Here is a 21,530-nt window from a genome sequence, read left to right as displayed (position 1 = left end):
ATTAGCTTCTGGTATTGTAAGAGGGACTGGGTGATTATACACATTTCTTAAGGAAGTTAATAATATTTTAAATTGTTAAGTTCTATTTTTCCCTGACTGCTTAAAGTTTGAGTAAAAATCCCCTACATAATAATAATTGCTGCAAGGGGAATTTCCTAGCAGATCAGATTTCAGTCTCATTGTATACTTATACCTGGGCACTTTCCTGTAGGTGCAGTTCACCTGCAGTCACTGGGAGTGTACTACACAAGCTGCAATCTCTTCCCACTTGCAAGCAGCCCTTACCTGTAAGTATTTTCCTCTCTGAGAACTGTAAGTGAGGGAACAGGTGCAACAGATAACAGCCTTGTAACATAATTATCAATCACATATGAGGAACTCAGGTACTGGAAGACTATGTAACATTATTTGTGTTAGAGAAAGCAGCATGACAACTTGCCATATGGATAGTTAGTCACCAAACGTCCTCGTACAAGAAGGTAGACATGACTGGTAAGTCCACCTGCGGGAACTATTACTATTGAATTCATGTTTTATAACTAATGCTGCTATTCCAGAAGACCTACAAGATTTCTGGAGTACATATGTTTCTAGCATTGATATACTTCAAGCTACAGCCTTGTACATTATAGAATAAAGAGACATTCTTATAAAAAGTCATGCTTCTATTGATCACAGATCATTAACTTATATTTCTGCAGAGTTGAACCTGGCTCTGTAAAGTCTGTTATAGATCTGCAACTCTCACTGCTTGCAGTGCAAATAGGATAACTAATAAATTGCATAAACAGGGCTACTGGGACTTGTATACTCCGTAGATCACTTGAATAAAGGGAAAATATCCTGCAGAACTATTAGTACCTGTTTGCCCTATTTAATAGTGGTTTTATTGTTATAAAATAGTATCAGTCACTAAAGTAACTTTGCACTGAAGCATTTAATGCAGGGTGAAAATATCAGCAACAAGTATTCTTGTTATTAGCACGTTTAAATATTGTTGCAATAGTTTCCCTGCGCTAAGCCTGGTTTACTTTTAATATAGCACGTTTACTGCAGATACAAACTTGTAAGCTTGTACCCCCCAATCTGAGTGTCTAACAGAAGTGGTGGTTGTGTGTATGACATGGAACCTGATGTCTGCATTCTAAACTCTATTTCTTGTTATTCAAACTAGTGTCTTGTTATTTAAACTCAAAGTATTAAATGGTTAATCGGTACCACATTTACTAATAAAAAGTTGGCGTTTTAAGTTACAAAAAAAGTATGTTTAAGATTAATTAATCAATGAACCTTAAGTCACTATAGTGTATAATACAATTTTATTATGATTATTTAAAGTGGTCAGGTCATGCTGGGAGTGTAGTGTCCTATGTCTGTAGAGTGTAATAGAATTGTATTATGATCATATCCAGTGGTCAGGTTATGTTGGTGGTGTAGTGTCCTATGTCTGTATATAGTGTAATATAATTCTATTATGATCATGTCCAGTGGTCAGGTCATGTTGGTGGGGTAGTGTCCTATGTCTATATATAGTGTAATAGAATTCTATTATGATCATGTCCAGTGGTCAGGTCATGTTGGTGGTGTAGTGTCCTATGTCTGTATAGAGTGTAATAGAATTGTATTATGATCATGTCCAGTGGTCAGGTCATGTTGGGGGTGTAGTGTCCTATGTCTGTATACAGTGTAATAGAATTGTATTATGATCATGTCCAGTGGCCAGGTCATGTTGGGGTGTAGTGTCCTATGTCTATATATAGTGTAATAGAATTCTGTTATGATCATGTCCAGTAGTCTGGTCATGTTGGGGTGTAGTGTCCTATGTGTGTATACAGTGTAATAGAATTGTATTATGATCATGTCCAGTGGTCAGGTCATGTTGGGGGTGTAGTGTCCTATGTCTGTATAGAGTGTAATAGAATTGTATTATGATCATGTCCAGTGGTCAGGTCATGTTAGGGGTGTAGTGTCCTATGTATGTATATAGTGTAATAGAACTGTATTATGATCATGGCCAGTGGTCAGGTCATGTTGGAGGTGTAGTGTCCTATGTCTGTATAGAGTGTAATAGAATTGTATTATGATCATGTCCAGTGGTCAGGTCATGTTGGGGGTGCAGTGTCCTATATCTATATACAGTGTAATAGAACTGTACTATGATCATGTCCAGTGATCAGGTCATGTTGGAGGTGTAGTGTCCTATGTCTGTATAGAGTGTAATAGAATTGTATTATGATCATGTCCGGTGGTCAGGTCATGTTGGAGGTGTAGTGTCCTATGTCTGTATAGAGTGTAATAGAATTGTATTATGATCATGTCCAGTGGTCAGGTCATGTTGGAGGTGTAGTGTCCTATGTCTGTATAGAATTGTATTATGATCATGTCCAGCAGTCAGGTCATGTTGGGGTGTAGTGTCCTATGTCTGTACAGAGTTAGACAGTAGAACTCTCAGGCGCCGTACCTGCACTCACCATCGGTGCCAGGGACGGATTCCTTCTTCTGCCGGTAGCTCGGTCCGTTGCTAGGCAGTGGGACGCAGTCCTCTTCCCTCAGGGTCTTTTCATTACCTGCACATGTGGGTCCGCTCGCGTCTCCGTTTCTAAACAATGGGACGCTTCTCTTCACTTCCTGTCGGCGGTCAGCTGTTCGGGATGCCTCCTCCACTGCCACCAATCAGGGACTAAGCTCCACTATTTAAACCTGCCTCTCACACTAGGTCGGCGCCAGAGTATCTAGGTCTTCCTATGCTCCAGCGTTCCAGCCTGTTTCCCTGCTCTCTGACTGGCCTCCTGTGTACCGACACACCTTCCTCTGGTTCTGATTCTGGGTCTCCCTTCGGCCTAATAGCTCCCACTGTATCTGACCTTTGGCTTGCTGACTCCAATTTGCCTTTACCTTTGATACCGCGTTTGCCAATATGGTTTGACCTCTGCCTGCGCGACCACGTCTGTTCACGGTCCACTCTGCTGATAGCTAACTTGGAAGACCGTGACCTGCACGTCCCTTGCAAAAAAAAACAAACTCACTTGCGAAGACTGGGGGCGTGTTTAGACTCAGCACCTCCTAGCTTAGCTGCGCAAATATCAGCAAGTGTCCTTCAGTCCCTGTGACTTGTGACAAGAAGGAGCAGGGTTCACCAGTAGCACAGAGTAGTGATGTGAGGAGGGGAATGGAGGTAACTGAAGACACAGACTTAGAGTTATATAGTGGAAGGAGCAGGGTCCTCTAGCAGCAGAGAGTAGTGTTGCCAGGCTTTTATATTGACTGGAAAAATTGTGCTGTCAATCGCACAAATATAATACATCTAACTTGCTGTTCTATTAAATTAAACAAATTTGTATGCTCACAAAAGACTGAGCTTGAGAAGGTAAACACATATCTCCTTACAGCTTCCCACCAATAGCACCCACCTTACGGCACAGTTGCACAGGGTTACTAGATTATCATCCACTGCTAGAAGTTTCAACACAAACCTGGTTGGTTAAGATTTATTTTCTTTCTCCTGTATCTCAGTCTGATACAAATCAACAATCGCTGTCTATCTCTAATGCAACAACTGATTCCTTGTGCACAGTCGTGTAACTAAAACAACTCAGTACAGTCTACCTACATTTAGTACCATTTACAATGTTACATGACTAATAACATTCTCTTCATAGGACGGAAGAGCTGGTTTAACATGGCCCCGAAAAGGCGAAGTTCAGAAACAGGTAAGAAAATGTTGATTATTATTTGCGATGTGTGAAAAGCATTGCACGGGTTTCCTAAAAGCATATAGTACACAAACTTACATTATGAAATGTCCGTTATTTCCAGATCAACAAGTAATTATACGAGGAAGTTTATTGAAGTCTCCACCTTCCTACCTCTTCAAAAAACAGGTAACATAATCTGATTTTCTACAAGAAATAAAATCTATGCTTAATTACAGTTTCCATATTACATCTTACACAACATAACTCTGGTCTGTCAGCCTTGGACCTGATTTCAGATTGGAGAATCGTACAAGTTTTGTTGTATTGTTGGACTACAGAAGTCTGTGATTAGATCCCATGTCAATAAATATCCACCTTTGTTGGATATGAAAACTGCTGATTGTGTTACTAATGGAAGGGTCCCAGCATCGAACCCTGGGGCACATTGACTAATAGAGAAAGCAGGGAGGGGACAGAATCTGCAAAGGAAACACTAAGAGAGGTAAAATAAGCAACAAGATAGGGACAGGCCTATTGGGCGCAGGGTTTGGACAATAGAATAACCATTGGGTTTAGCAGCCAAAAGATCATTAGAAAGAAGAAGCTGCATTCTTATGAATATTAGTCAGACTATCTATATATGTATAGGTGACAGGTCCACTTTGATTCTTTTTAACACAGGGGTAGGGTAGAAATGCACCTGCTAGTTTAGGGGTGAGTGTTACCATTATTGCCTTGTTAAGTGATGTATTATGATGTATTCTCTGTGCTGATAATACGGTTTTATATTTCAGACCTCATGGAAAAGACGATTATTTAAACTCTGCAAAACTCTTACTGACTCCTACATCATCAGTTACTACCATTATGATGGACTGACAGAAAAGTGGAAAGGAGACATTTATGTTGGAGAGTAAGTGTCAACCATAAAATGAATCAGACGTATCATTAAAAATATGAGTACACCGCAACAAAAATAATTCTAATACAAAATGGTCAAGTACAGTTACAGCAAGACCTGACTGAAGGCTGCCTTGATGATATCTCTTTACAAGAGTACTGTGCTTTATACACAGAGAGATAAAGAAATTCCATTATGTTTTGCATTGATTGTATATTGACTGAATGTAGAGCATCTTAGTAGAGAAATACCCATCATTAAGTAGCCAGCCAACGTTGCTTGTATACCTGCTGTTGTTCTACAGGTATCTGAGTGGAATTGCTCATAGAAACCAATAAAATCTGTAAATTTCTCTGCACCGATACCTGTAGAACAGCTGTCATACATGCCCCCATAGTTTGATCTAAGTTTGACCCTTTTCATTTCTTTTGCAGTATAAAAGCCGTAGAATTAGGAACAAATACGATTGACAAGAATATTTCCGCTATCACACGGCATTTCAACACGTCTTCCGATAACGTGCTGTACATTAAGACCGAGGACCGTACTTACTTTCTGCTAGATGACAATGTGTAAGTTCAAAGCGCCTCTTTCCCAGATAGTCTGTGAGTCTGTTCACAGCATCCAACTCTATAACACTATCCTGTATCACAGTGATGAAATCAGCTTAACTATATCAGGGGAATATTGTTTTATTTGTTACACTCTGACCCTGTCACTGTTATTATCTGGAAGTACGGTGTTAGTGAAGACTAGCGCAGAACTCAACATCCTACTAGCTAGAGATGTCTTTTACCAAAGTTCAGAAGATGGTGCACATAACACACCCAGCTGACAATGCAAACAATACTCTGTATAGACAACGCAAGGAAGAATTAATTATACAATAATTGTGTTCAATATTAATGTTAAGATGGGAAAGAGCGGCAGATTTTGTTCCGGGTATGGCACTTTGGTCACTAGTTAACCGAGTATTTAAATCCATTAAAGTCTACTTGTCACCCATAGACAATGTCTTGGTTCTGCCTCTCTCTTACACTTCCAATATGAAGCTGTGATGCTCTCAGTGGCGGAACTACCCACATTGCCAGGAATGCAATGGCTATAAGGCCTGGACGGGAGTCTCGTAGCCGCTATACAAGCGTCCGTATTTATTAATATATATTATAACCTTTTGGGGGGCTCGGTGCACCTGAAAAAGGGGTGGGGAAGACCCGTTCCCTCCGAAATGTTGTATGTCACGGTACCCACGTGTTTCACAATTAACCAGTGCTGATAAGCTATCACTTTTATTATTGGATAACCGTGACATATACACAGCGATGTAGCAACTTTAAGATCACTTTGTGTATCACTACTCGGCGATGTCACTAGCTCCAAATGAATTGGCAGGTTGCATATTTGTTCTGCCCAAAAAGTGTCTCCTTCCACTGTGTCTAGGTGTTGGATACACTTTACTTTGTTTTTCAATGCTATAAAATAAAGGTCTTCAGCAGTATCATGTCTGTCTTATGTCAGAGACCATAGAAGCTCAGAGAGTAATGTTTCATGGCTTGTCTCTTCTTCTCTTACACAGGGATACCATTGCAGAGTGGCAGAGGTGTATCACAGACGTGTGGGTGCAAATCAACCAAAGAAATTCAGTAAGAAACTTTAATATAAATCTCTAAAAGTTCACCGCATAACGCTTTATATTCAAACTCTTAACAGAGATGTATCTTGTTATTTTAAGGTGACTGGGCCCCGAATTTCACATGCAGTCCCACTCCAGTCTATGATAAATAAGGTTAGACCCCTCTTAAAATTTATAAACAATGGAAATGCATGAATGAAATACAATGTTATCCTATAGGAAGAAGCACCCTGTAACTATCATGACTGGTATATGTAGCAGCTATATGCTATATACATTTCTATATTATGGTATAAGTTTTGCTTTTATTAAACCTTCGCTGAGAAGGAATCTCTATGCCTTCATAATGCAGTGTTTCTTACCTTTTAAATTGATATGCTGCCATGAATACCCCATGATAAGTCAAGTCTATCAATGCAATTTCCATTGGCCACAATGTGTTATGTACTGTTTAATAAATGGATCCGATATCCCCTCCCGGAGAGGTGGCCTTGTGTCTCCGCAATACTATCCAACAAAGGCTTAGACAATTTCCGATTGCTGCCTTTAGTACTCTGGTTTGCATACTGTTTGACAGCAGGAGAACAGTGTTTATCTATATGCTCTTAATCTACTAAACCTACCGATATGCATCTACTGACGCTGTCTGCATTTTTATTACCACAGGAAGAAGGGGCAAGACGCAAATCGTACCCTGAAGAACGTTCGAGCAACAAACAGTCATTAGATGATGTAAGACTCACGTCTGATATATTTATGAGCTTTGACCTTACGTGGTATCACTGATTTTATAACTTTACAGGGTTAGACATTTTACAGCATTCCACATAGATTACAGTATTTAGCAAATATTCACACATTAACTCAATGTTCGTGAAAGAGTGTTAAAGGAACATGAACATAGAATATAAAGTCTGATAATTTCTCTTTTTCCTTTTATAAAGCCTAATACCACACCAGCAGCTGTCTAGTCAGAATTGTAATTACAGGATGACAGATATACTTTGAGTAATTAGACCTCATACACACAGGCATTAAAATTACATTCAATATAATGCTGATAGTCCCAAAAAAAAATGTAAATGACTCTGCTTAGCGGTAAATTCAACACTGACCGTCACTATGCAAGCCTTAATGCTCAGTATGATAACATGGAGTTTCATAAGGATGCACATTAATTACTAGGTACACTATCCTGCAGGGAGGGATCTAGGGATACAAGGATTTGCACTTTTAAATAGTGTTGTTTTTCAATACTTTTGGGTACATTTCCTAAGAGTATTATATATATAAATATATATATGTATATATATATGTATATATATATATATATATATATATATATATATATATATATATACATATATATATGTCCTTGAATATATTATAACTCCTGTTTTTCACTACTGTGGTCAGTCAGTGTTACAACCGGCAGGTGTCAGTATCACTGAGGTTTAGTCTGCCTACAGAGGAGGAAAATCAGACTAACTATAATCAAATCTATATATGGATTTCTAATGTCATTAATTACAATGTGTAATCAATATTAAAGTGTTTCTGTTGGCCACAGTGCATGCTGTGACTTGTAGTTCCCCATCAGAGCTACGCAGGTCACCTAAGCCTGCTCTCCACATTATTTAATGGCAGCCAAGCTTAATTTGATATTTTCATGGTCCTTCTTTGAATACACGTATTATTTTAACATCATTAATTTTTAAAGTGGACTATTCACCATCCTATAGTACACTAAAAGGATCTATAGGTCACACTAATCATTAGTTCTAACAATGAATCATAAAACCACAGTAGTTAATGACCTTTTTAGCTGCCTCTCCCTTGTCCTTTCCTGTATTTAGTTGCCAGTGGCATCTTATTCCAATAAGGGTCATTTACGAACCACAAAACAAGCACTGACCAACATTGCCTCGGAAACATCACTTTATTCATTTACACTTTTCCTTTTTCTGCTAATATTCTGCTCGGGTTTGACTCAGTTATGTCCTAAACTGATGGCGTGAGAAGACCTCAGGGCGTCTTTGTTACATGTATCAGTTTTGTTTCTCTCAATGTTTCTATAACATTGGTCGCATTGTGCATACAAATGTGTCCTATTAAAAGTGTATAACAAGATCCGTTTACCGGAACCTCAGAGGTGCTGGAAAATGTAAGTCATTGTGGGAAGTTAAATAGCCGTGTGCCCTCCCAAAATGTAGGGATCGCCCCTGGAAATATGCCCTCTCTTCTAATTCTTCTACTTAAGTGTAAGACTAATACGCACTCAGCAAGTAACGCCCTCGATCCACCCTCCCCTCGGCCGGAGCACTTCTGTAGGTATCTTTGCCTACAAATCTATGTGCTTCCATGTAACACTGGGTGAAATTGCGCATGATGTGACAGAAGAACATTTGCGCTGTGGGTTTCCACTTTTGTGATTGGTAAAATGACCCTTAATGACATAGATTCAGCAGGCAGTACAAAAGATGGCCGGTGTAGAGGAGAGGCTGGACGTACAACAGCATGTCTTTAACTGAGTAGGACGGACAGATATAATATATATGATGTTTATGTGCAGGGGAGGCAGAGGTCTCACACAGACCCACAGACACAGACAGTAAGCCAGACTAACTTCGGTGACGATAGAGAGAAATTTCCCCGGAATCCTGTAGACCAGCCGGTGAGTATATCAGAAAACATGTATTCCTTGGTTTGCATCGCAAAGATCTAACTGCATATATAGCACCAGCAAACACACCAAATGCTTCTTTATGTCCTGAGATTTGTTCTCAGTCAGAAATCAGTTTACAATATAACAGTAAACAAATAAATAACAGATTTTGACTGTAGTGACTGCAGACAATTGTAACATGATAAAACTAGAAATTTTATACTAGTTAAAGAGGATAACACAGTAGTTTACGCCTGATACAATGTATCAAGGTTTGACATACTTAGGTCATTTACTTTGATGCACACTATGTTGTAGTAAATATTGTGCCTTGGTTGTTATAGGACGGGAACCAGGATCAGAAGAGATCCCTCACACACTCAGAGCATGTACCAGACTGGACTCCATTAATCACAGAGATAAGGAGAGTGTCTATTACATCCTCTGACCAGGTGAGGTAACTCTCCCCCCCCCCCCCCACACCCGCATACAACACCCGCCCTTGTCACTGACCATAATGGACAGACTAAAAAGATAAATAAATGTTGCTGTTTGGTGATAATGTTATGTATACAGGCATCCATTCACTGTGAGGAGCAATGATACACAAGATAATGAGGAAGGGAATGTCCTGTACATAGATATGATCACTGAGCTCTCCCTCCTACAGTCACTGTAAAAGCACTGATACACAAGATAATGAAGAAGGGAAATTCACATACACAGACATGATCACTGAGCTCTTCCTCCAGTCACTGTGAGGAGCATTGAAACACAAAGTAGTGAGGAAGGGAAAATCGTTCACACAGACATAATCATGGAGTGCCTTATCTACAACCACTGTGCAGAGCACTTGTAAACCATTTAATAAGGGGGTGAATGGCAGGGGTAGTGTTGGAAAATACAGGTTTATCTGTATTTAAAACCACTTAAAAGGAAACACTCAGTACCAAGCTCTTTTACATGACATGTTTACAGAAATACACATTTCAGTTTAAGTCCCTACATCTGCAAGCTGTCGCCCTAAGCATCCCTTCAGATGAAACGCAAAGCGCTCACATCTTCTGACTTTCTGAATCTATTTTACAGCAGGACCCAGTGAGCTCCAGACAAAGTGACGATAACACCGATGGTGCCTCTGACAGTGGAACAGAGTCAGATGATGTCTATGAAATACCTATATCTATGGTAATATGGTCTTTTCCATCTTCATTTGTGCCTATACTACTAAACCAATCTTATTGGATCAGTTGTACCTTCAGATGATGGAATGTCCAGAAATGTAACATATACTCTGTGGAATGACCGAGTTTTCTTTCTCAGCGGAGCAAACATGAATCGTTGGACTCAGCTGATCAGGAGGACAGTGATTCATCTGAAGAAAATATCTATGAGACTATGCATCGTGTGTAAGTATGCCACCCAAAATCTGTAAGAGGGTTCAATCATTTACTCTTCCACTTACTGACTAATGACTCTATTTGAAGAATGTGTTGTCAATAAATCAAACAACTATAATTTCCTCAAATATATCATTTCTACAAGTCCTTCAAACAGTTTTTCAATATGTAATATTCACTTTTTTTAATGTTTTTGCGGATTCTCTTCAGTTCACGTTGTTCGTTATTTTTTTAGGTCTGACCACCACTTTTGCACTTGAAATTTGGTCCTTTTCTTGCCCAGTTTTTCCTTTGTTTGGGGAGTTTCTGCATTATCAGTTATCTTTTCTGTTATTAAGTTTTTGGTATTTTCGCTTCTGGCAGTCATAGTCGTACTGGTCCAGCCCACTCAGGCTCATTGTTTTTCCTGTTTTAATGCACAGAAATTGCATTTTTTTCCTTCTCCATCCCCTTCACTATTTCTTCAATTTTTTCCATTATTTCTCTCACCCCCACCGACACCTGCTCCTCATTTGCCGCTTTCTCACGTCCCTCGGCGCCAGACAGGCTCCTCTGTAATTTTAAAAGCACAGACATGTGCGTTCACTTCAGTTATGGACCAATCATTGATGGTATAGGTCCAGAATGGAGCCATGTGCGTGAAGTTTGTGTATAACCTCCTGTTTGCTGATATATCATAATATTTAACCCCTAAAACTCTGCGAAATCCAACGGGATAGTATGAGCATTTTACAACCTTTACATCTGTGACCCTACAAGGTACGTTCTTTATCATCATCATCACCATTTATTTATATAGCGCCACTAATTCCGCAGCGCTGTACAGAGAACTCACATCAGTCCCTGCCCCATTGGAGCTTACAATCTAAATTCCCTAACACACACACACACACAGACCGAGAGAGACTAAGGGCAATTTAATATCAGACAATTAACCTATCAGTATGTTTTTGGAGTGTGGGAGGAAACCGGAGCACCCGGAGGAAACCCAAGCAAACACGGGGAGAACATAGAAACTCCACACAGATAAAGCCATGGTCGGGAATCGAACTCATGACCCCAGTGCTGTGAGGCAGAAGTGCTAACCACTTAGCCACTGTGCTGCCCATACGGAAGAATAATGTATGATTTGTTCTACGTTTGTACTTAGCTGAAAAACTGGCTAAATATACAGTTTATAATGATACTGGTGACGTGTGTGTATTCCATATTGGTATTAGAAAGTAAACAACATATCATCTGTTGCTTTATGATGAAAAACTTTGACTATTTGCAAACCTAACATGGATATTATCTGTGTGTAAAAATAACATTTTTGTATATACTATTTTTAGATCACTTTTGGAAATGGAATATGACTGCAATGTAGAGTTCATGACGGATTTCATTGAGACATATAGGGCTCATCCCTGTTTGTGGAAAATTAAATCTAAAGAATATTCAAACAGCCAGATGTGTAATGTGGCTATGCAAGAACTTGTTAAAACATGCCTTCCACATTACCCAGGAGCAAATTTACAATGGGCCAAGGGTATAATGCAGAACCTTCAGACAGTATTCAAGAAAGAACTGAATAATATTGAGGCCTCAGAAAAATCAGGGGCTGCAGCAGAGGATGTTTATGTGCCAAAGCTGTGGTACTTTGACCTCCTGCCCTTCATCCGTGAAAATGAGATAACAAGACAGTCCACCTGCAGCCTGCATACGGACAGTAGTTCTTCTACCGATGACGTGCAAAGTGATGATCTACCACCAAGTGGAACAGTAAGTGAAATATATGACGTTGTTGGTGGATAAAAAGCTTATTGTATTTCAAATACATAAAGTATACATACATAACATGATTCTGTACATATATTAAACAAGGTTATTCTGTCACACAGGGAAGCCGGGTAACCGTGGACAGCCAGGACGTAACAGAAGTAGCAACACAACCACAAAGTGTGCAGAAGAAGCGAAAGAAAATGGTCCATGAACTTGAACAAAGTGATGGTCTAACCGAAAAGATGGTGAAATGCACAAACAGTGCCAAAGAACCACCGCAACACACTTTTGATCTACTTGCAGCAACGTTAGCAAGTAAAATGAACAGTGCAAGTAGACCTATACAAATCCAAATGGAACGTTTGGTGTGTGACCTCCTGTGTAGGGCCACCGCGGAGGATTTGTGTCCAGACACAATTTTAACACCGTCAAACCACAGGTAGGCACCACCGTACACATTTCGGACTTTCCAAAATCAACATTCAAATATGAAGGACAATGTATTATGCCAAAACCATACATGACTTCTACACCTATACCCAGCTCAAGCATGCAACACTACAGCAGGAGTACATCCCAAATGGATAACAGCTAAGTGTTGCATTACGAAAAACTGTGAACCCCTTGTTTCCTTGTATTTATTGCATTGCACGTTTTCAAAATAATTTATACTTTGTTTATATTAATAAAATAATATATTTATTTACAAAAAATACTATTTCTTTTTACCAACCTTTATATACTGCTCATACAGAACTTCAATGATAGCATCACAGGTCTCAGGTATTATCAAACCCAGAGCTTGAGGTGACATTGCTGTGCTGTATTTGAGATCTGCCAGTGTCCTTTCTGTGGCCAAAAATCTCAGGGTAGCAAACAGGCTCTGCTCTGCAGATATGGGTCTCCTTAAATGGGTGTCCTCCTTCTGGATCGAGGGATGACTAGTTGGAGCAATTCCTGTAATGTGGGTTCATTAATTTGCAGGAAATTCCTGAAGTCATCATGGTTGTTGTCCTGTATCTCCTGAAGTAGGGGCATTTGAGAGAATGAATCTCTCCTCTGGAACTACTCTTCGGTCCAACATGACCGATTCTTTCTCCTTCTTTCCCTTCGAGTCTGTACTTGCAGCCTTTTGATGATAGCGAATAGCAAAAGAGCAGTTGCTTGCAGTTCTTCAACAATATCCATAATAGTAAAATAATTTGTTGCTGTGCAGTTGTGAAATAACTACACTGTACACAGTTATGTGTTACAGAATGAATGAAGAAGATGTGTTTCCTTCTTATTTAAGAGTTTTTGGGTGGTTTTGGTGTGCCGTCGCCCAACCTGCCTCAGATACAGCAATCTGAAACAGCTGGCCCTGACTGGAGTCACCTTAGACACTCACCAATGAATGCACCTTTTCTGCCACCACAAAGGATTTACTATGGAGTCCTTGCATTCACTAAAACCACTTCTTAATGTTCACACTTAAATCACATACACATGTAGCATGGGCCTCACTTGGCTTCTTAAATTCACAAAGAATCACAGAGAATATGCTAAATTAAATGTATTTAATCCGAAAAAAATGTTTCCAAGGCTTAAGTACAAAACAGCTAAAAACAATACAAACAAAATAAGTTGTACAAATAAGTTTCAGAAATAAAATAGGAGATAAAACCAGACTCCCTAACTTACTAGTTTAAGACTTGGCATGGGAGGAGTACACTTTAGGAAAGATGGCACACTCCAACCTAGGCAGGTCTACTCATATAATGAAAACACTGGGTGAGGCAGCTGATTTTTAACCTTCCTCACACTGCTCCCACCCCCACCTTTGGAAATTAACTCTCCCAATGTCAGGGCAGACTGGTTCCCAGAATGACACAAGACTTTCTAAATGAGTTATCTATTTCCTAAGATATATGCCTGGAATTTCAAAGGGCAGGACTTCTCACCTCTTTGCTTTGCCTGGCTGGCCAGGCTGTTTACACACCCTCTGTAAAGCATTAGAGATGTTATGGGCCTGGTTACTTTCAAAAAATTCTTGTCAGTCTTTCCCAGGTCAAACTCATGTCATTCAGCAAAGCACACTTTGGCATTATTTTACAAGGTTACATACAAATACATGAATACTCAGGGGAAAAATAACAATCAGTGATTAGGTGCAATACATAATCGTCACACAGGTTGTATGAAATTCAAATCTTTTAACACGAAAATATGGCTGTGAAAAGTTGCTGCCCGGATGGTTCATTTTTCAGTAATCGTTTTAAACGTGTCCAGTGTGTACTCATGAATCGCCCAAGCAATCGGAGACTCAGTCGTTTGTTATAGGTAACGTGTCACAAACTTCTTCAGTGTGTACCTAGCCTTACTCTTGCAAAATATATAACATATATGTAATAACTATGTCATTAGTCAAAACAAATAAAAAGACAATTTCATTCTGTTTTGTGTTTTATATCAATGAATATCACAGGCAAAGCACACTGTCGCTAATCCTTGTCCTGTTGAGAGCAAAATGATTAGCCGCATTGTCATATATATTTATTGACTCCGCCCACCAAATATATGAATGATTTCCAGTCTGTCCTATCTCGGTGGTTTGGTGGAAGTTCTTACTTAACAGAATAGCTGTCATTCAGTCCATCATTAATATCCACCCCAGCTTTCCCACTGCCAGTATAATTATACTTAGCTCTTTTTCAGGGAGGAGAAGTGCTGTCCAGCCAAGCCCCCGCGGAATTCCAGAACTACAGAGCCACACAGGTACCGAAAAACCCAGGGCAGCCAACTGAAGAAAGCTTTCATTCTGAAAATGTGGTAGTAAGTGTGTCTGTTTATAACCTGAATGAAGTATAACTGACATACTGCTTCTAGGGAGAACAGACCTCTGTGCCTCAATTATGTATCCCTGTCCTAGTAAACAGAATATTACCAGTATTAAATAAAACCATAAAATGGATGTGTGTGTGATGGGCACACAAACATTTCTTTTAACTCGTTATTTATTTAGGTTTTTAATGAAGAACAAAAATGACATATTAACAAACGTTAAAAGACATTAATCATACAATATTCCATGGCACCCTCCACTCTTCTGTTAACTGAAGGGTGTGGATGTATTTAGTAGACAGATTAGGGAAGTGGAACCTCTATGGGAGAAAGTTTTTCTTGTTCTGTTACAGTAACAGCTGCTCAGTGTCTCTGCTGCAGACGTATCATGTATCATGTCCTTATTTTGTCTTGAAGAAGACATTGACAACAAAATAAGCAGCTTGTATTAATCTCGTCTCCTTGCCTCTCAACATGTTAAATGCCTAGAAAGAGTTCATTTTAAAAGTACATACTTTTATAGGTCCATATATCTGCTCTGTAGCTCCCGCAGTCTATCACATATTGCAATGAGCTAAAACGTGACGGACACAGAACGGACACTATTATAGATATAAAAACCATTAAGGGTTAAATAGATGTGTTCATCCATATAGGTCTATGTATACCAGACCACAAGGAGGTGTTTGTGGTCTAAAAGAGGGACATTGAGTAATCATATTATATTGTTATATTTTCAGTGAACAAGACAACCAATGTGACTTGGAGAAGATAAATATTACTATACCAACAGAACATTTAAAGAAATACCTCGGTCTACAGGAAGCTGGAGAACGTTTGTGGTAAGAATAGGTGGAAACTACGTCTCCATTAGCAAACAATGAGTAGAAAGTGAAGCGATTATAGGTCAGTGGACCAAGGGTAAAATGTGAGCAAACCCCTCCTCACACCCAGACACCCACCAGCTGATTAGAGACTAAATGACCAGCATGTAACATACAATTGTTCATTCAGCCTGACTTGGTTGCAGATGGGCGCATTTGTATCACTAGTTCTGGTCGCAGGTCGGAGTCTGGACTGATGTTTAACATTTAGTACAGTAAAAAGTGAATAAACAACATACAAAGAATCACAATTACAGAATTTGAAGGTCAGTGAGCCAGACTGATCTCGTCATTACAAAATCAGAGGAATTTAATTTACAAATCATTTCAAAGCCAACTCATTTCTCAAGAACTGCTGTATTACGACGGTGCCTCCTCTCACCAGGAATTATATGCATTTTGATTAAAAATAAATAAATAAATAAATAATAACAATAATAATAATAGCAAAACCCCAAAAAACAGTCATGCGTGACATGTGGGAGCGAAAGAGTTAAAAGGCACAAAAATGTCTAAAAATGACCAAACCCACCCAAAAAATCTATTTCACAATCACTATTAAACACAAAGTCCTGCCACCACTAAGATTTAGTTTGACAGCTTACACTTCTCAGAAAAAGAGCTGTGTGTAGCTGTGTAATGAAGTCTATCAGCCCTGTCTTATCACAACTGTGTACCAAACCCACGATCGATACAGAAAATTTCTCCTAAAGCCATATCAATCAACGATCTTATCAACTATCAGCAGCCAATTCATGTGTACACACTGTACATGTTTTAAAAGATTTACCTTCAGATCTGTGCTCTTCATCTGTCATAACCGTAGGCTGAAAAGATCAAAACTCTGTAGCTATGGAGATCCTGATCGTGAGTGCGTACACACTGCAGGATTCGACCGACATCGTTCCATTGTTAAACGAGATTTTTAGTCCTGTTTAAAAATGCAATAAAACTATATGATGAGCTTTAGAATGACTATTGTTCATCGTTTCAGTGTACGCACTAATGCAATATTAGACCGAACAGTCGTGTATTGTGTGATTGGCCTGATAATCATCTGAAAAGCCTGTAGTGTGTACCCAGTCTAAACTACACCTCTGAACCAACCAAACACACCTGTGCCCTGCGCACATCCTCAATGACTAAACCACGCCCCCTGAACCCACTGTAAAACAGGGACTGCCCCACAGAAAACAGAACTGTTGGAAATGTAGTTCAAATAGCAAATCGTGGCTTGTCACTTATTTCCCTTCAAACCGTGATCTTGAGCAAGAAACTGCTAATGCTCCAGATGTGAGACAGAAACACCCCAGTAATAAGGGATATAAACAAGGGGATGTGTGAATTTATGTATGTTAGTCAGCTCAGAAAGAACACATGTATGTATATTATGCATCTCAGTGATACACACATGTATTTATGTATGTTATTCAGCTCAGTGATAACACATGTATGTATATTATGCATCTCTGTGATACACACATGTATGTTATTTAGCTCAGTGATACACACATACAGTACATGTATGTATTTTTATATATATCCGATATTGGCTTTGTTTTTTGGACTATGAGAATTTGGAATAAGATCTCCTATATTCCTCACTTCACAGTGTAAGTAAGTGGAAGGGACCAGCAGAGATCGGCTGCGTATTCCATCACGGGGATCATATTGACGCCTTCAATAGTATCCGGCTGGGAAGCAAAGACCTGTTTTTCCAAATGTTGAATAATTACATTGAGGCCGAGGTAAGGGCTGGTGTATACAGACATTGTTTGTATATTTATTAAAAAGTTGTAGGATGTTAAAACCCATACCTTCCGCCCCGATTTCAGTGGGACATTCCTGATTTTAGGGCACTGTCCCATGTAGGGGCATGTTTATCCCGTGGGCGGGAATGTTGGGGGAAGGGGAGATATCTAATCGGCAGCCTAGCACTGTACATCCCCCATCGTGATGTGGCCACGTCCCCTGTCCCGCTGCCGGGGACTGAGATGTTGGAAAGTATGAAAACACCTTCAATTATGGGTCAATATGAACTGGATGAGATGAAAGATTTCATCATATTTGTTTTGGTAAATAATGTAAATAAGATCATTTATGAAAACTGGTACAAATGAAAAAAGGCGCTGTAGCCCATAGCAGCCAATCCGGGGGTCGAATTCAATCCAGTACATTAAGTGGAACTTGCAGGTTTTGCCAAGAAGGAAATGTTGGATGCAAAACTAAATCTTTTTGCACAACTTTGTTCAGCTCCAGTTCCCTGGCTGTTTTTGCCCAAGCTATTGAGAAACTACTGCCAGCTATTATAAAACTACATCTTCCAGCATGTTCTAGCAGCCATTGACTGGCCCTAGCAACTTCATGCCATAGTTCAACAATAGCAAAGAAGACCAAGCATACAGACATATATCCTAAAATAAAATAGCTTTGTCCTGATTGGTCTGGAGGGATGTGAGTTATGCCCTGTTGACTGCTGCATAGCACTTAATGGGCTGCTTAAGGGGAGGGGAAGGAGACGGACCAGCGTGTCAGAAGTGCTGCACATGCCCCAGTGGATGCGGGAACATATTATTTATACATTATCTGGTTAATGCAATGCTGATTGTCAGATTCATTCAGAAAAGTTAGAATTCCAAAAAGAGTTTAAAAAGGAAATTTAGAAGACTAAGTTATAAATTGCGTGTATAACAACGAAAGTGCTGTTTACCACTCATATTGATGAAAATAAATGTCACAGGAGGAACAGAAGATTACCTACTGTGTTTTACTGTTTTAGGTCAATCTGGTTCTGTTCCGGAACAAGAAAGCTGATATTTTCCACGTAGAAGGGTGCAGCTGTGATATGTCCCTGTCAGCGCTTTAGAGGCAGAAAGGTATGCACATGTTTGTCTCTGAAAACAACATGCGTTATATAGAAATAACCACCCGGGATCCTCTGGGGTCAAACCTTTATATATAACATGATACTAAATATCTTCAGTCCAGATTATCCCCACCCCCCTTGTGACGTCAATCCAGCGGATCATGGTTGGGGCACACACTGAATATCACACCTAGAACTGACCCATCTGTAGCTGTATAAATATAAAGCTGCCCCATATATAAAACAATTTGGACAAACAATAAGATAATTTTAGACCAAATTGTCCCTAAGTCACTGTGTCTGTGGGTCTTTAATGAAATGGATAGTCAATATATAGGCATTAATATTAATTAACATTGTATTTTCTTTTTTCTTTTTTTTTAAGAAATAGATGAGTTTAAATCAGACTCGGATTATCGTGCATTGTCGTTGTCAGAGCCTGTAAAGTCTACTGAACATTTCTACAAAACACACTGAGCCATGAACGTAATCCATATATACATTACAGTATAATTATACTGTGGAGATGGGGCCATTTCACCAATTGCTGTGGCAGTGAATGGTTTATGTAAGGTCAATTGTACTGGCCAATACTTGCAGCAATTTGTTAAACTACCTATGTGTTTAAGAAACATGGATAACAGAGACATGCGTTCTCTATGATTTGCAAGTACATACTTATGTATGATCTATATGTTTATGTTTGTAAATGAGTTTGTTATATGCATTTTAGAAATGTTATAGCAATTTCAGACAAGCTCTCCTTCACTTTATAATGCCAGTGGAGGGTGTAGGTGGTGATTCCACTATAATTGAGCTGTATAAATCTAGGGATATTATTATTATTATCTTTAATTTATAAGGCGCCAAAAAGGGTCCACAGCGCCGTACATGACATATACAGAAAACAGTGAGCCATAACACAACATGATACAGGAAGAACAAAAAATGAACAAAAATATATACACACAAGACACAGGTAACAAGGTAACGCAAATCAAATTATTTCTGAGACAATGAGTGAAAGTGATGGTAGAAATCAGCGAGAAGTAGGCCGAAGCTTAAGAAAATAGAGCTAGGGAAGCAGGCCAAGAGGTACAGAGGGTGATGGAATATTAGAAGGAGCACACAAGGAAAGAGGGCCTTGCTTCTGAGAGCTTACATCCTAAAGGAAAGGGGGAGACACAAATAGGGTGGTACTAACTGGGGGAGAAAGCCAGGACAAGGGAGTTAGGAGGAGGACTGATAGACTTGAATAAAGAAGTGAGTGAGTCTTAAGGGCACTTGCTCAGCCCAAGTGCACAGAGCCACACGGACTTGAGAGTCTGGAATGGTTATACAAACAAGCATTGTTTTTACATTTAAAGGGCACAGCAACCAATCAGATCAGGGGCAAATCTGATGAATGCAAAGATTGAATTGACAAAGCATACAAGCTAGTCCTGATTAATGAACCAAAATTGCATCATCCTCTTAAAGCAATGATGATCACAGGGCCACATGCAGACCTCCTAGCCTTCATCCGTGGCCCCCAGCTCCTTCCTGCTTTATTGCCAGGTTTGTTTGTCAGAGACTATAACATTTGTTCATTTTACATTAAAATGTCTGCTGATATGTTTTTACAGACAGGTGTCTTTTTCTTTGATTTAAAATATAGTTGTACCTTATTACTGAGATTAAGGGTAATGTGCAGCCCTGTTGAAGGTTAAAAGGGCCCTCGATATGACCCCTGAAGTGTATCAGGGGTCACATCATTGCCTTAAACTGTAACCTCAACTATAGAAAGATTTCGATGCTTAGATTCACTAAAGTCACCAAAATCCTGAATTTACATTGATGTGAATTAACCCAATAATAAACCCATACCAAAGATACAACAACATCCTAAGGGTGACTGACGGACAGTTAAGAACGGTGAGGTTTTCTGACCAGGAAATTCTGGCATTGTAAAGAGAACATTCTGTCGGAGAACGGGAATCTCTGCCCCATTAAACGCTGCATGCAGCATTGCCAGCTGAATCACTGTGTTGTGACAGGGGAATAGCACTACAAATTCACTTAAATGTTACACTGACTAAGTGTATCCTCACTTTAGAACTCTGCAGCTTCCTGGTCAGAAAACAACACCCATCTGTCTGTCCTAAACCCCAAATTTACTAGTAAGAATGTGGTCTCAACCGCGCTCCTAAATGATCCTGGTCCTGGGCTGTGTTCATAATACAACACGGTAACACATCTTATCTAGACCTATCTGGTCTAGATAGGATGTCCTCATCTAATCCGCGACCCATCACTTTAGTCTCACTTAAATATATCATGCACTTAAATATATCATGCACTTAAATATATCATGCACTTAAATATATCACGCACTTTAAACAACCCTCGCACATGTTTGTGACTGTACATAGTTTAAATGTTGTATAATATTGAGTTGACAGGTTATGTAATATTGTGTATTTACTGTATAAAGGTATAAATGATTTTATATGCAAATATGTATTTTATCATTCAATAAACAAATGTTTAAAAGTGAAGTGTTAGAAATCTCCCTTTATATTGGCAGTCTATGATCACTTTCTGTGTACATCCTCTAACAGTCTATAATGTATACAGTATATTTATGTTTTTTATTATATACACACACACACACACACACACATGCACGCACACACAGAAATAAGTCCAAACAGACTTGAGAGTCTGCTATTGTTATACAAACGAGAATTGTTTTTAAATTTAAGGGGCACAGCAACCAATCAGAGCTTATATGTCTGGCTACTGGCAAGAGGGGGTTCTTGGCGGGCTTAATCTTTATTAATGATGCCCGATACCACCCCTTATAGTTATTATTCTTCTGATTTCCCTATTTTTTTCCCTTCACTAAAGGTAAAGAACATTT

General features: G+C 39.2%; 1 protein-coding gene across 5 annotated transcripts; it reads left to right on the top strand.

The window, feature by feature from the left end:
* The first annotated feature begins 211 nt into the window (after positions 1-211).
* On the top strand, positions 212-21,201 carry LOC142160730 (uncharacterized). Of its 5 annotated transcripts, none has more exons than XM_075215640.1 (19): positions 212-287; positions 3,660-3,710; positions 3,817-3,881; positions 4,490-4,608; positions 5,031-5,168; positions 6,173-6,239; positions 6,329-6,382; positions 6,896-6,961; positions 8,802-8,903; positions 9,239-9,346; positions 9,984-10,082; positions 10,218-10,303; positions 11,629-12,058; positions 12,178-12,497; positions 14,753-14,869; positions 15,619-15,720; positions 17,375-17,510; positions 18,542-18,638; positions 19,014-21,201. In XM_075215640.1, exons 2-18 carry the CDS (start codon positions 3,680-3,682, stop codon positions 18,626-18,628), a joined length of 2,127 nt encoding a protein of 708 aa, XP_075071741.1. In that variant the 5' UTR covers positions 212-287; positions 3,660-3,679; the 3' UTR covers positions 18,629-18,638; positions 19,014-21,201. The 5 variants fall into 5 exon arrangements, with proteins under 5 accessions (XP_075071741.1, XP_075071743.1, XP_075071740.1 ...); XM_075215642.1 differs by lacking the exon at positions 212-287 and adding an exon at positions 303-492 and having other exon boundaries at positions 14,753-14,812; XM_075215639.1 differs by lacking the exon at positions 212-287 and adding an exon at positions 303-492.
* Positions 21,202-21,530: the final 329 nt, after the last annotated feature.

Source organism: Mixophyes fleayi, chromosome 6, assembly GCF_038048845.1.
Source record: "Mixophyes fleayi isolate aMixFle1 chromosome 6, aMixFle1.hap1, whole genome shotgun sequence".
NCBI lineage: Eukaryota > Metazoa > Chordata > Amphibia > Anura > Limnodynastidae > Mixophyes > Mixophyes fleayi.
The sequence above is the reverse complement of the archived record's forward strand: the minus strand, read 5'-3'. Positions and strand labels throughout refer to the sequence as shown.